This window comes from Rhopilema esculentum, chromosome 3 (assembly GCF_057945365.1).
Source record: "Rhopilema esculentum isolate cy_ngs chromosome 3, ASM5794536v1, whole genome shotgun sequence".
Lineage (NCBI taxonomy): Eukaryota > Metazoa > Cnidaria > Scyphozoa > Rhizostomeae > Rhizostomatidae > Rhopilema > Rhopilema esculentum.
This window is the reverse complement of record NC_142817.1, coordinates 6611857-6626616: the sequence shown is the minus strand read 5'-3', so window position 1 is coordinate 6626616 and position 14760 is coordinate 6611857. Positions and strand designations below refer to the sequence as shown.

The 14760-nt window shown below is 36.2% G+C and overlaps 1 protein-coding gene across 1 annotated transcript in view; it reads left to right on the top strand.

Annotated features, from left to right (window-relative positions):
- Nucleotides 1-3688: 3688 nt before the first annotated feature.
- The window catches only part of LOC135692888 (endosome/lysosome-associated apoptosis and autophagy regulator family member 2), a 77216-nt gene continuing 66144 nt past the window's right edge, over nt 3689-14760 (top strand). The window contains exons 1-7 of the mRNA XM_089111766.1: nt 3689-4003; nt 4736-4862; nt 6978-7170; nt 8799-8877; nt 9335-9403; nt 9738-9821; nt 11200-11356. Coding sequence (XP_088967892.1) covers nt 3854-4003; nt 4736-4862; nt 6978-7170; nt 8799-8877; nt 9335-9403; nt 9738-9821; nt 11200-11356 — 859 coding nt within the window. The 5' untranslated portion in view covers nt 3689-3853. The remainder of the gene's footprint in view (nt 4004-4735; nt 4863-6977; nt 7171-8798; nt 8878-9334; nt 9404-9737; nt 9822-11199; nt 11357-14760) is intronic.

The window sequence follows — 14760 nt, the reverse complement described above, 5'->3', positions numbered from 1 at the left end:
TTAGTAGAGGTAAACATTAAAGTGATATTTTAGATAAAATTGATCTGCAGCTTTGAAAAAGGCAAAGCAGAAAAAGAAGAATCGCTGCTAATTGACTTGAAACAATATTCATTTTTATCATTAAATATATAGAATGCTTATTAAGTTTGGATGTTGCTTCACTTTTTACGAAAAGTTTCAATGTTCGTGTTACATTGATCCAAATTTAGAGATTTCATTTATCGTCTTTAGTGTTTTTATACTTCAGGCTAATTAATATAAGTAAAATGTTGGTTATAATAAGACACTAGAAATCTTGAATTAGGGATATTTCCAAATATCGATTTTGTAGGTACAGTAGATTTAAAGGTCGAAAGAAAAATTCCTCAAGTAAAGTTGGAATTTTCATCCTTCCACGACCCTCCAAAATTAGCGACTTGTTTTCGTCCCTGGTAATATCTTATGCAAGGCTATGCTTTTAGTGGGAAATAATGCTGAAGCTTCTTAGTTTGATTGGCGATAGGTAATTACGTGCAGCTTTTCTTTTTTGCTCGTGCAGTCTGCGGATTTTGCTACAGGCCATGAGCCAAAGCAAAAATTTTGTCTAAGTAACAATGAAAAGTACTATTTCCAGAATATCATAAATTGCTCGGCGCAGTATATGCAGACCTATGAATGCCCTTTGGTGTAAATAACAAGGCAGTTCTAGGCTGCTACTCTGAATTTCAACCTTAATGCGGTCATCAGGTATAAATTTAAGTTAAAATACAAGGACAAAGGATCTAGGCACGAAACAGTGAATTATAGGCTATAGGCTAGTTGCTCTAGAATCATCAGTACTATGCTAGATTTCTTGAACATATCGTTATTGAAAACGTCATGATCAAGTGTTCCACAGGGCACAGTTTTTTTCTTCGTTTTTTGGTGATTAATCATAGTAACAAAGTCGAGTCTTGTGTGCCTTTATTTGATGACAACGGTTATTTGTGTAACGAAATTGGTAACCAAGCCAATGAAAACCAACTGCAATGTAGAAACTGGAAAGTAGGTTAAGCATGAGGTTATGCCTACGTTGAAAATTAAGTCTTACTATACATTGCTAAGACCTCACCTCAGACCAGACCAGAGTATACCTAGATTGTATGGTATGCCAGCGTGGAAACGCACAAAGATCAGACTGGAAAAATACAACATTCTGTGGCTCGTAGCGAGAAACTAATCGGTGACTATGATCTTAAACAAATAAGAATTACATCAAAAAGTTCTTACGTTTGAAAGCATAAACAGCATATCTGTGATATTTGTCCCTTGAAAGAATTTGTATAATGCGATTGAAAAGATGCAGTTGTAGAATCGTCAAGAGAGACGAGTGTGGAAGATGAGATTTATGACTTGAAAATTGTTTAATATGTTTTCCCAAAGCCACGAGCAACTGGAATTTACTTACAGGATTCGTTAGGCTAGTAAACAGCAGATTTGTGAGTATTTAAGACTTGCATCTTTATGCTTAGTGTAAACAGATACTTTTCGATATCGTCAAAATAAAGTAGTCTCATTTGAATACATTTGTTTTCCTTCTTCTTTATTATTTTCATCCGTTAGGTGCTATACTGTCCTTGTATTATGCTGCTTATTATATTGTATTAAAAGGTTTCTCTTTAGAATTGGTGACCACCTCCCTATCTTCTCTTACTCGTTATTTGGACTACTCTATATAGCGGAGCCTCACAAATCCATGGATAAAGTATTGTAGCAGAATGCGGTGGCAAAGAATTAGTGGCTGCGGAGGAGAGGAAGAATCCTTCCTCAAATAATTCTCTGATTAGTTTCTAACTATATAGCTGAGACTAAATTATGGAGACTTTGGTACCCAAGGTAAGTTTGGGCTCCCTATTTGCCCCCCCCCCCCCTTGGTCATGGCAAACGCACATATCAGTCCACTCTTTAAAGCTTTGCTCCTTTATAGCGAATGGAGTTCAGCCCATATTGACGGGTGTTCTTTCAAACAAGAAGCAAATCACCTTTGCTAGCCTGTCTACTGTTCTACTGATGCACAGATGAATTCAATAAGAAAAGTTATTAAAGCAACTTGATGATGTTGTATATACAGGTTCAGAGAAAAAGTGAGAAGCTCAAGCTGAAATACATTAGCTAGTCTGATAAGTTTAAAACGCAGAGTCTGTACAGGTATAAGACGCAGAAGAGTTACCCAACATAATGATACCATACTGGGCGAAAGACACAAACAATTAATTGTATAGGTAGAGTATTATATCAGGAGACAGAAAGATCTTAACCTTGGAAATAATATCACAGATTCCTAACCAGCTTCTTAAACAACTCCTACAGATGATAACTTCCAACTTAGATTTTCATCTAAGAGTAGTTTTAAAATTTTAATAAATGTTGCGCTTTGAAGGGTCTTGTTTGCCTTTTATCTATTTTAGTGTTTATAAAGTGGAAAATCATGAAGTTAAGAGATAATTTATTGGCATCAAGCCACTTTTTACCATACCTGAGTTCAATATTAACAACGTTTACTAATCCAGGGGTCTATCGCCGGGAAAATTTTTGCTGACCACACCCTTAAGAATTTGGGAAAACGTCCCATTTTGTAAATGCGTTTGGAAAAGCTATGGCTTTTTCACGTGGCTATGGTTGGCTAATCAAACACAATAACCTTCATATGTAAGCTTTTTGTGGCTGACTCCATTCAACAACCGTCTATTTCCTCCACAATTCCTCTTACGTTTATTTTCTGAATTGTGTAGGGCGAGGAATCTCTACATGTAAAGCCCGAATTTCCAAAGCTGTATGCAAGTATCTAAAAATGATAAAAAGCATTCAAAAGTTTCAAACATCATCCGTTCTCCTTTAAGCAAAATCTGCAAAATCCACGACAAGCATTTCAGGGTCCAGTTTTTTAAGATTAAAGCGCTTTAGCATTTTAGTTTCTATTTGATCTTGAATGTCTCAAGAACTATGAAATTTTTTCTCTATATACCTTAAAATGGGGGGAAATTGTAAAACATTCTGTAGAGGTACAGACGAGGGTCCTCTGCGAGTGAAACATACATAAAATTCTTGCCACCACGCCATTTAGATAAGTTTAAAACACCTTTTAAGAATATTTCTTGCAGTCGATTGTTTGCAGTTTTTTAAAACTGTTTGATTTTGTCTGAAATATCAAGCCCTCCCCTTGGGGTACAGATTTAGCACTTTTCTCAGGCACGAACTTTCTGTACATTGGGGGCGGGGGTGGCCCCCATGCTCCCTCACTACGCTACTGCTCATAACACATGTAAGTGTCATTAGCAAATGAAAAAGCGTTTGAGTCATTTAAAAAAATGCGTTAGCCAAGTCATTTATATTAAGTTTTTTGAAAGGGTTTCAAGCAGCCGTTGTTTCGAACTATTGTCCTACCAAAAATGAAGCGTAGGTCATTTTGTCTGAAATTTTGCAGGTGCCAAAATTATTTAACAGCGAGATTCAGCAAGGCTGCAAGTGTGCGACATTTGGAAAAATTTCGCAGCCATGGGAGAAGAATCTAAGCATTCATTAGACGAGATTTTCTAATCTCACATGCAATGTGTGCCATTGGCATTCAAATTAACTGTTATTTTAACTTTCCAAAGTTCTTATTGAACGCTGTCGCAGACGCACTGCTTACTTCTTGCCATTGCCATCATATTCGGCATACCGAAAAAGAGGTTGTACAGAAAGGACAGCTGGTTTCTATCCATCCAAGAGAACAACAGGCTTTGTTTTTGTTCACAAAAAGAGTTTTTAATAAGAACTAAATTTCAATCAAATAACTTGTTCCTATGATTTGAACGCTGAAAGGTAGCAATCCACAGATATCGGGGACACAGACATGAACAAGTCCAATGCTCGAGCGATCTCGGTAGCGGTTTTTTGGCTAACACTAGTTGTTCAAATTCCAAAGTTTTGTGCCGAAGTCAACCAAACAGTTGCCCCGAGGACTCAAGCACCAACTTTATCTGGGCTTAGAAGTTGCACCAAGGTTTACTTCAATAATTTGTTTTTTGATTCTTTGTTTTCAGTAGAAAGCAAAGTAAAACGACATTGAATATATTTGAATTTGCTTTTATAGGAATTTTTTTGCACCCAACGTGCAATAAGGCCGGTTTCCAGAAATCGCACCCTGAAAAGTTACGCGCGTTCTAATGTCAGTTGAAAGCATAAGCAATTTAATTGAGCAGATCTCTAGGTAAAACTTTGACTTGATTTTTACTGCTTGAAAGCAGATTCTAAGGCCTCCTTGTGCCCGCAGAATTTAGCAATTTAGAAATCAAAACTCTTTTGAGTCTTGCTTGAGCTTGTGGCTTGATTATCAATTTCTCGCATACTGGCCTGTTTTAGCCAAGGAATAATTTCACATTATTCCAAATATACAAAGTGCAAAGCTAAGGCTGAAAGCAGTCTCTTTTGATCTAAAGTTTTCTCGTGTTCCTTTTTATCTCTCTCTTACTGCTAGATATCTTGCTAAATCATTTCTGAATGAGTAATATTTCAATAGGCCTACTCATCGAAGACATATTATGGCTTACAGTTGTGAATCCACCGTAGAACATCAAGTATATAATCTTATTGATATAAGTTTAGTCTAATAAGAATAGAGCTTGGTCTTAATAAAAGCTAAGTTGTTCTGCAATATCTTCTTGTATTTGCTGTCCTACAAAAACTCTTTTCTAGTTCTATTATGGGTTACACACAGATCTGTATTTCTATCTAGAATCAAATGAAATATGTTTATACTGAATGTGATGTGACTAATGGAAGATGGAAGGTTGGTGTGCCATTAAAGCCAGAACTGTGCAGAATGGAAAGACCCCCAATACCTGAAAGAGGAACACAGTGCAGTAAGATTTTATCATTTTTAGATAGTTACTTTAAATTCATAGAATTACAATTCTTAAATATTGGTTCGCAGAGTTTCCTTCTATAATTATATTACTGTAAATTTACTTTGTTATCTAGATTTTTTATTATGTAGGTTTTTAATGCAAAGTTTTCTAAAAAGAGGAATTTGCCGAGAAGGTTCCATAGAATTTGCTTCAATTTTAACAAAAAACATCCAATTTTTAAAAGATTTGTGAGTTTTTAATTAAGCACCTCTCTACTTACTGCTATATGTCAGGGTATCTATAAATAACGTTTTGGCAAAGAAATACATGGTCTTTCATAAATATCGTTATAAAAAGAAAAATTCAATTTCTTTTGACATCAAATGTTAACAAACCACAGTATAACCTGTTACAACTAGCAATGGAATATGAAATGATTGTGCAGGAAAGGAACAACATATTGGGTAAAATAGCGAGAATGAGAATTGTTACACAACATTGTCAAGTACGAAATTTGTGTACGAATACACTCATTTTTATAAGAAACATGCTATAAGAAACAAAAACTGGGCAATTGGAAAAAATGAAAAAATTTTCAGAAATTATTCGTTTTTGCTCCTTGACTCTTCAACTAGGTGAGAGATAAGCGGTTGCGATTTTTCAAAAACATAGAGCCAATCATTCACTTTTTCTGAACTCTCTTGTTTCTTTTGATCCGCATTTCTGCTTCCCTTTATACTTCGAGGTTTATGTTATTCGCCAATCTTTGTCATGTTTTTTTTTACTCTTTTGTGCTGTTTCCAGATTAAGAAACTCTCAAGAAAAAATGAATATTAGAATTTCCTATACCAATTAGAAACTGGAGTACTCAAATTTGACTCAAAAATCAGATTCAAATTTTTATTGAAAAGAAGTGTATTTCAGTTATTCTCTCTTGCATTTTGAATGCAAATCGACTTAATCTTCCATTACTCTTTAAATAACATTGTACTGCTCTTTATCTTTTTTAATAAAGATGAATTTCGTTGGATACTACTCAATAAATCTGTGTTTCTACACAAAACATTGTCATTTTGCAAAAAATCTCTTTTGTCATTTTAAGAAGTAGTAATGCACACAAATAAACTGCCTTCTTAAGATAAATCATGTTTACAAGTAGACTAGGTAATATATTTTTTGGCTGGTATATACTCAAGTATGAATAGATAAACAACAAATTTGGCAAGGGCTAAATAGCCCACCCAGCCAAACCAGCAGGGATCTTTTTTAGTCCGCATGCTTTTCATTCCCTGAGAGGCCTGGTCCTTCCTGTAGAGATTTACATGCAAATTTAAAGATCTAATCACTGTTGAATACATTTAGTCAATTTACTAACTGAATTATTTGTTTTGAATTCTATGAAGTGAAAGTAAGTATTCTGCAATTGGCCAAATGTGTGGTATTATCAGTTTATAAAAGCATTTCCTATACATTACATGTAAAACAATTTCAGTTCAAACCTTGAACTCTTTTTTGTAAGCTGAATTTTTATGGGGCTCCACAGACAAAGGAATTCTTTTTTAATTAAAAACACATTATTTTATTCTCAAAGCATTCTATTTTCTGTAAAACCACCAGTAAAATCTGTCACTGTCTTCAAAATAATCCTTTTTAAAAAAGCAATATGCTAATTCCATGGCTATGAAAAAGGAATGTTTTGTTCAGTTTATAGCCAATATGATTAAAATGAAAGTGACTTTTTATTTGAGATTCTATAGATTGGTTGTGTTCAAATACAGATGTCTTTAAGTTTTGAAAACAGATGCTGCTGAAAGTCTTAAATCTTTAAAATCTTCAATGATGTCAACTCTCCGAAAGTTTTACATTAAATGGACAAGTGTTTTGCAAGTAATACTTGACAAGTGTTTTGCAGTCATTATATGTACTTGAATGTAAGTGAATAATTTACTGGACACTGTAAAAAAGAATGATTTTCTTCGATAGGTAAATTCAATCAATTTTGCTTAAGGCCTATAGTGCAGCTAGTTTCTGTATATCCAAGAACAGAAGTGTCCAATAATGTTTGGATAGAAAGTATGAATAATGGCTTGTATTGTAACCTGTTTTAGTAATCAATTAATTTTTTTGTAGCTTTTAGTTGTCCAGAAGGTCAGTACTTGGATATACAGAGTCAAAAATGCTTGAAATGCGAACCAGGAACTTTTAGTTTAAGTGGGGGAATCAGATTCCGTTCTTGGCAGACATTGCCTTCTGGGTTCTTAACATGGGGTTCTGATCCTGACAATGATGAAGTTTCGAGCAGAAGCCAATCAAAATGTAACAAGTAAGCTCTCATGTAATGTTTTGCATGCTCTCTATTTTTTTCTTTTTCTGAAATATACCTTTTGTCTTTCAAAAATGATTTTGTTCCATAGTTGGATCATCCAAATATTTTTCTTGTCCAAATTTTGTTTGCTCAAATTTGTGTCCCAACAAAGTGCTAGAAAATCATGCCTAGGCATAGGACAGGCCTTTTGAGGAGCAAAAAGCAGCAACTTTATGGGCGCTCGATTTAGCATCATTAAATATCATCCTTAACAGAAGTTGGCTTTTTGCTTCCAGTTTCTAAACAGCAAAAATACCTAAAGCATGCCTAGAACTACATCTGTACCTAAAGCATGTCTAGAACTTTCTAGATGCTTGGGGAGGTGCTTGATCAAGCTTGAGTGCTTCTCCTTGCAAGGCAACATAATGGCTAGGAGAGCTTCACCCCCCCTCACCCTGATCCTGCAAATTTTGTTTACATTTCATTCTCAATTTGGGCAATTCCATTTCAATGATGCAATAAAATATACACTAGGCAATATCTTGGAATTTCCAAGTTTCTGAAGTTTCTGATGGAACCTAGCTGACAACCACTGGAACCAAATTATCTTTTGTTTTTAGTTTTAAAGGAAATGCATATGGGTCTGTTTGCAAATCCATTTTGATATCCTTCCTGTTCTCCATCAGATACTTTTCATAGACTTTAGTAAGCTTCATGAGATGTAATACGCTATTTAAAATATAATAAATATAATTTTTATTTTTTGTCCAAATGTCAAGAGTCTTCTGAAATTTTCTGAAAATGTATCCAAAATTTTTTTCACCAAAAAGAATTGTGTCTGAAATGTTTTCATCCAAAATTTATAGCGTTTAATGTATTAATAAAACTGCTGTTTTGCAGAATTTGAAAATGCTAAAAATCTGTTGTCATCAAGAAACCCCTTTCATGCAACTGCAAAATATAAGATACTCAATTGTAACATTCCTGGTATGTGTAGCATTGTGGTGAGTTGTGACAACATCGCGGTATGTTGTGTAGCAAGTGTGAAAATGATTTTCGTTGTATTTTGAAGCATAAGGTGCTCATAATTTAGAAACCTGCTTCAATTGCCTTCATAATTTGCCTTCAGGTTGATAATATAAGTTGCTGAAGGTGTGGATTACATGAAGAAAACTTAGAACATTTATGGCAATGCGAAATATTCAAGACACCTCCAGAAATGGAACAAATTCTAAAAAGCAACTCAAAAGGCCTGATAGAAATCGAGAGATTGGTTGAACTCTTTCAAACCTAAGTGAAAATTAGCCTGTGGTACTATACTGCACATGGCGTCTTTCCTAGCAATTCTGTGTTTGTGCTATAGTAACTGCTCCAAAACGGAGATTTAGCGAGATATATTATCATTATTATTATTATCATAGGTTACACAGCTTTTTTTTAATTTTTGTTTAAAAAAAGACGAATATAAAGAATATGAAACAGTTTGCTTCATTATTTGATATGCATTTCAAAAGTGATTATAATCTAATAAATCTGGTAATACTTTGTGGAAATCTGTCTTTGCCATTTTCAAAGAAAGTGATTTGATTCTCTGTGATTATTGACATCTGTATATTGATATGAATATTCAATCTTGTTTTAAATAGGACAGTCTGGTCAGCTGAAGGAGACTTTATAGAATCTGCCGGAGATTTTTGCAAATCAGTTCTTGCTTATTCTGTCACAGTAAGTTTCTCTGTTTACTTTTTAAAGATGTGTCTTTAAAAGTGCGACTAGCAGATCATCAGTTTTTAAGCATTTGTTTAAAAACTGCAATTAGCAATACACCTTTAGGTTTTAATACAATTTTAGGGACAGGGAGGAGTGGATCTTGTCCATTGTTTGGAAAAACGGGTACAGAGCTGTTGAGAATAAAAATGGGCAAACAAATATTTACGTCCGTCGTTTGGAGATGTCCGTTATTGAGTGTGTTGCTGTGTTATTGAAGTTTACTATGTTTCTTCGTCATGTATGATGTTTCTTCGCATCAGAGTGCAAAACGTTATGAGATACACATGGTTTTTAGCTAAATATGGAATTATAAGTCTTGGTTATAGATATATTAAGCTTCAAACGTAAAACATCATCTGAATTTGCATCTGTTAAGCCTTTGAAATATTTCCTCTTTCTTTCCATGTCACAGCTTGAAAAAGATGGAAATATCAGTATTGTTTACAGATCAGACGATGAAGATGCACTTTTTCATGTCAAGGTAATCTAAACATTTCTTTTGGTTTTAATTTCTATTACTTTGAGCTTAATAAAATTATAAAAAAATTATTCTGCATGCGAATAATCAATATTTTTAAACAATTGCCGTTCATTTCTCGTCCCAAGACATGTCCCACCCTCTTTTCTTAGGTATGTAGGCCTACTGTCACTTCTTTTAGATAAAAGCATGTTGTAGGGGTAAATTTTAGGGGCAGCGACGGATGAATCTTATAAGCTACCTCCTTTTGAGCACTACTCATACTTCTTGTATTAGAAATGACCTCCTCCAACTGCTTTTTTAAGTTTCATTATAACTCTGATTACAATTTATTTAGGTTGCGAATGATTTTTGCACTACGAGTCATGGAGGCAAGCACAGATTTAACCTTTACCCAGAATTTCGCTGGAAAAGAACATACGTAAGTGATAATTCATTTAGCATGCAATGATTACACTTAATAACTTAAAAGTATTCGGGGAAAACTTAGTTTCGGGAAAGAATTTCACCAAATGAAAAATTTGGTCATTTTAAAGTCTTTTGTGAGTTAATATTTCAAGATGAATTAAGTTATTTGGTTTGTGGTCAAAAACATCAAGCATAGGAGATGAGTTTTCAAGGCTACTTTTGATTCCGTAATAAAATCTTAGAAAATGAAATTATCATTTCATAAAGTTGTAAAAATGATCAGTTCATGAAGATTATCATTTCAGTGACTGTGCTGACTTTCGCATTATGCGGTCTTCTGTTGAAATCATGAAAAACATGAAAGTCTACTTTTTTACCGAAAAATGTATAACATAAATGAGTAACATCTTTCGTTAAATTTGATATCCCTGGCAACTGTGTTTTGTTGCTAGTTTCTTGTCTACTGCTGCTACTAAGGAACGATGATTGCCCAGTGGCTAGCGTCACGGACTACAGGTCCAAGGGTCTCTCATTCGAGCCCTTTACACGACCAAACTTTCACAAAAATTGAGGAAAGTCGTTGAGTATCTGTAGTTCCAGGGGTGAAGTCACAAGATGTGGTCACTTCGAGAGGAAGGACCAGGGCAGTGCTCGATAAGCATAGCTTCTCAGTGTCCTAAAAACTACCTTCAAAAGCTAGGTGGTAACATATACAAAAGCTCCCTTAGTGTATACAAAGGTGGTAACATATACATAAACGGACTGCTCCCTAAGATTCATGCAACCAGTTATGTTCTGTATTTCTTGGTTAGCTGTATCACTGCTCTTATGGCGTAATAGATAATACGGCTGCTATCGACGTAGTGGGTAGGCACGAAAATGTTCCGCCTCGCCATTGGCTTTACAGCAGCAATCAAATCAGAGGGCGGATAGCCCAAAAATAGTGAGAATAACACAATATTCTCGTTCAAAAGTCGATAAACCAGTAGTTTAACCACCTTGCCAAGTTATCAACACTGTCACTAAATGATCTCACCTCTCAATACGATTTTCATTCCTTCGTTAGAGTGTTTATGCGTGCAATCCTAGTTTGATTAAGTTATGCAATATTAATATAAATCAACATTGTAATGGGGGGAGGTGGGGGCAACCTTAAAAATCTGTGATGATCTTGTGTAGGCGTCCTAACACTTTTGGCAAAGATTAAAAGGTACGTTGAAGCAAATAGCAAATAAAAAAAATAAAATAACAAATCTATACGCTGCAGGGAGATAATTAGATTCTGCATTCTATCTGTAATTCTATTCTGATGTTACGGTAGAATTCCCTATGTTGTATAGCCTATTATTACATAATTTCAGTGTAATTTTCAGAAATTTTTCTCTTGATAGGTTCCACTTCAACGAGGAAGGAATGTCATTTTTATGGAATCATTTACATTCGAGTCTGCAGAATCGAATCATCACGAAGAACGCTTTTCTGGAAGCGGAGGAGGGGTGAAAAACAACGTGCTAAGAACTGTTCAGATTAAAGAAATAAAGATTACAGGTACGTTTTGTAATTTAAGTCAACTGGGAACCCTTTGGTTTGAATTTCCTTGGTGCTTAGCTGTTACGACGTCAGATTTATGGAGCAAAATTCTCTCTCAACATCGGTTGTTTCAATATTATATAAATCATTATTAGTGATGTTCTTAATCACTTGAAATCATCCCTTATCACAACTGAATCGGTTAAAGCATAGCAGACTTGACAATGAACTTGATGTCCTCCTCAGAAAAGATGATCGAACATTTAGACTATGTGTTACTACAACTGGTACTGAAAATAACTATGAATGTAAATAAATCGTACCAGGGAAAAAACGGTTATTGAATAACGACGTTTCGAGTATAGCCCGCTATATTTTCTATTATTTTGTACCGCGCTCAATCTAGTAGGTTTATGGTACTAAAAATGTACATATAAGCGTTAAATTTACGATTATTGCTAAATGAATGTGCATGAAAATACCAAATTCAATATCCGTTTCGGTGTCTCCATAAATTGGATATTTTAAGATGAAGATGATGTATTTTGCTAAACTGCCAAATTAGATAGTTTGGTTGCAGTGCCAATATTGTGGGTTTAATTTCAGGCCCAACCTCGATCTGGACGCTCTTTTCCTTTCCACTTTGCATTAAATAGTTATTTATGGGTGGACCGCCGGCCCGCGGCACGCCGAGCCAGTGGACCGCCGCCCGCGGCACGCCCACCCAGTGACCCGCAAAACCCCCCCAAGCCGAGATGCAAATTAGCAAAGAACGAACTAACGCCATGCCCAACACACAAAACCCCCCTCACACAAAACCCCAACACACACGGCTTCGCCCCCCGCAGAGGCGTGCCCCCCGCAAAGGCGTGACTCCCGCACAAAAGAGGCTCCCGCCAAAAAGAGGCTGTGGCGTGCTCCCACGCAGAGGCTGCGACAACCACGCCCTCTGCCATCACAAAATTTTTCCTCAAAAAAATGTGCAAAAAACACTCGCACTCCTGCAGAATTCAGCGCAAAAATCACTCGCGCTCCTACGCGATTTTTACTCGCACTCCTGTCACAGGCGCTAGAGGGCGGGGAGGAGAGGGGAAAGAAAAGGGCCCCGCCCTCTAGCGCCTGTGACAGGAGTGCGAGTAAAAATCGCGTAGGAGCGCGAGTGATTTTTGCGCTGAATTCTGCAGGAGTGCGAGTGTTTTTTGCACATTTTTTTGAGGAAAAATTTTGTGATGGCAGAGGGCGTGGTTGTCGCAGCCTCTGCGTGGGAGCACGCCACAGCCTCTTTTTGGCGGGAGCCTCTTTTGTGCGGGAGTCACGCCTTTGCGGGGGGCACGCCTCTGCGGGGGGCGAAGCCGTGTGTGTTGGGGTTTTGTGTGAGGGGGGTTTTGTGTGTTGGGCATGGCGTTAGTTCGTTCTTTGCTAATTTGCATCTCGGCTTGGGGGGGTTTTGCGGGTCACTGGGTGGGCGTGCCGCGGGCGGCGGTCCACTGGCTCGGCGTGCCGCGGGCCGGCGGTCCACCCAGAGCCCGCTTTGGCGGGCTCTCCAAGAATGGAAAAAAGTTTCGGGTATAGGGGCTTGCAAGAACCCGCCTTGGCGGGTTCTCCAAGAAAGGCTAGTCTTCCTTCCATAAAAAGGCAAAAAATATCAATGACTATAAATAAGGACGTAGTTCAAAAGTTTAATTTATTGAGATGTATTTGGACAAGGATCAAATGTTCTACTGTACGTGGTGAAGTGTATCGTATTTGGAAGTGATTATTTTGAAATGTAGGGAGAGTCTCTTGCAATTAAAATAATATTTATAATGAGACGATATTAATAAAAAATTATGATTGACACGTGTCTAGTGAGCAGAGTGGGCAGATATCTAGAGCTAATGTCATTCACTCCAAGGTCTTGATTTGCACTGCTCTTTCATTTATAATGAGGGATAATAAATATGGTTGTTTTGTACGTTCCTAGTGCCAAGATATCTAGAGCAAAAGTAATTTTCCCGCGATTTGCTGCGGAGTATTGTTTTGGCGTTTGCAAAGTGCCCATACATTTTGAGGGAGTTTTTAGAGAGGGTGGTTTATTACTGAGAATGCCATCGTTTGTTTTTTTAAACGTGGGGAATATCTGCAATATTTCTTTGTTTCATGCTTCCTTAAGAAGTAACTATTTTTCTTCAGGAAGGCATTTTTTATTTTTTAATTTGATGAGTGATCTTTAGGAGGGCTTATTACTGTACGGATTATAAGTAGGTGAATGCTCAAAGCCTCAATCTATAAATGAATTTTGCCAAATAACTGTATTTGAAACGTTGTAAATGAGCAATTGATTGACATGTCTCTAGTGAGCCAAGTGCCCAGATATCTGGACCTAATGTCATTCACTGCAAGGGCCTGGGTTGCATTGTTTCCTCATGTATAATGAGCAATAATAAATGTAACGGCTTTGTCTGTGCCAAGAGCCCATATATCTGGACCTAGTGTCAATCACTACATGGGCCTGAATAGCATTGTTTCCTTATTCATAATGAGCAATAAGAGATATAATGACTAAGTCTGTGGCAAGTGCCCAAATATCTGGACCTAATGTTATTTACTGCAAGGGCCTTGGTACCATTGTTTGGTCATTTATAATGAGCAATAATGAATATAACGGCTTTGATTGTGCCAAGTGCCCAGATATCTGGACCAAATATAATTAAGTGTGATTCGCTGTTGAGCATTGCTTCGTCCTTTTCCAAGTGCCTTTGCATTTTGAGAGAGTTTTTAGAGAGGGTGGTTTATTGCTGAGAATGCCTTCATTTTTCCCTTTTTTAAATGTAGGGAATATTGGCAATATTTCTTTGTTTTATGCTCCCTTAAAAAATGATTATTTTTATCAATAAAAGTTTTTTTTATTTTTGATTAGATGAATGATCTTTAGGAGAGCTTTCTTGTTAATGACTTTGCCAATCTTTTATGGTTTAAACAAACTTTGAAATATATGCTGTAGGAGCTTCCAATTTCTTAATAGAGGGTGGGGAATTTTGGCTACTGGTATCGCCATTATTTTTTATTCCAAAGGGAGTCTGAAGTTGTTTTGCAAAATGGTGGTGAGTTTAAAAATTGGCAATTGTCTGTTCGAAAGGACAATATTTTATATTTCCCCTTCATAGGTTTTGACCATGACTAAATTGGATTAATAGTAGTATTTTTTCGTAAGGGCACTAATTTCATATTTCGGGGACCTCGTTTGGCATCAGGTGAAAAATGTCGGAGGACTTTTTTCAAATAAAGCCTGGTTTGAAAACCTCTCTTGATGCAACTTTTGGTATTGATGATGTTATATTTAAAAAAATGAAAATTTCTAGAACCTCTTCTTATTTGTTCAAAAGTAAAGAAATTCGAATGAGTGGGGGTGTATTTTCGTTGAAAACGTTCAATTGGGATCG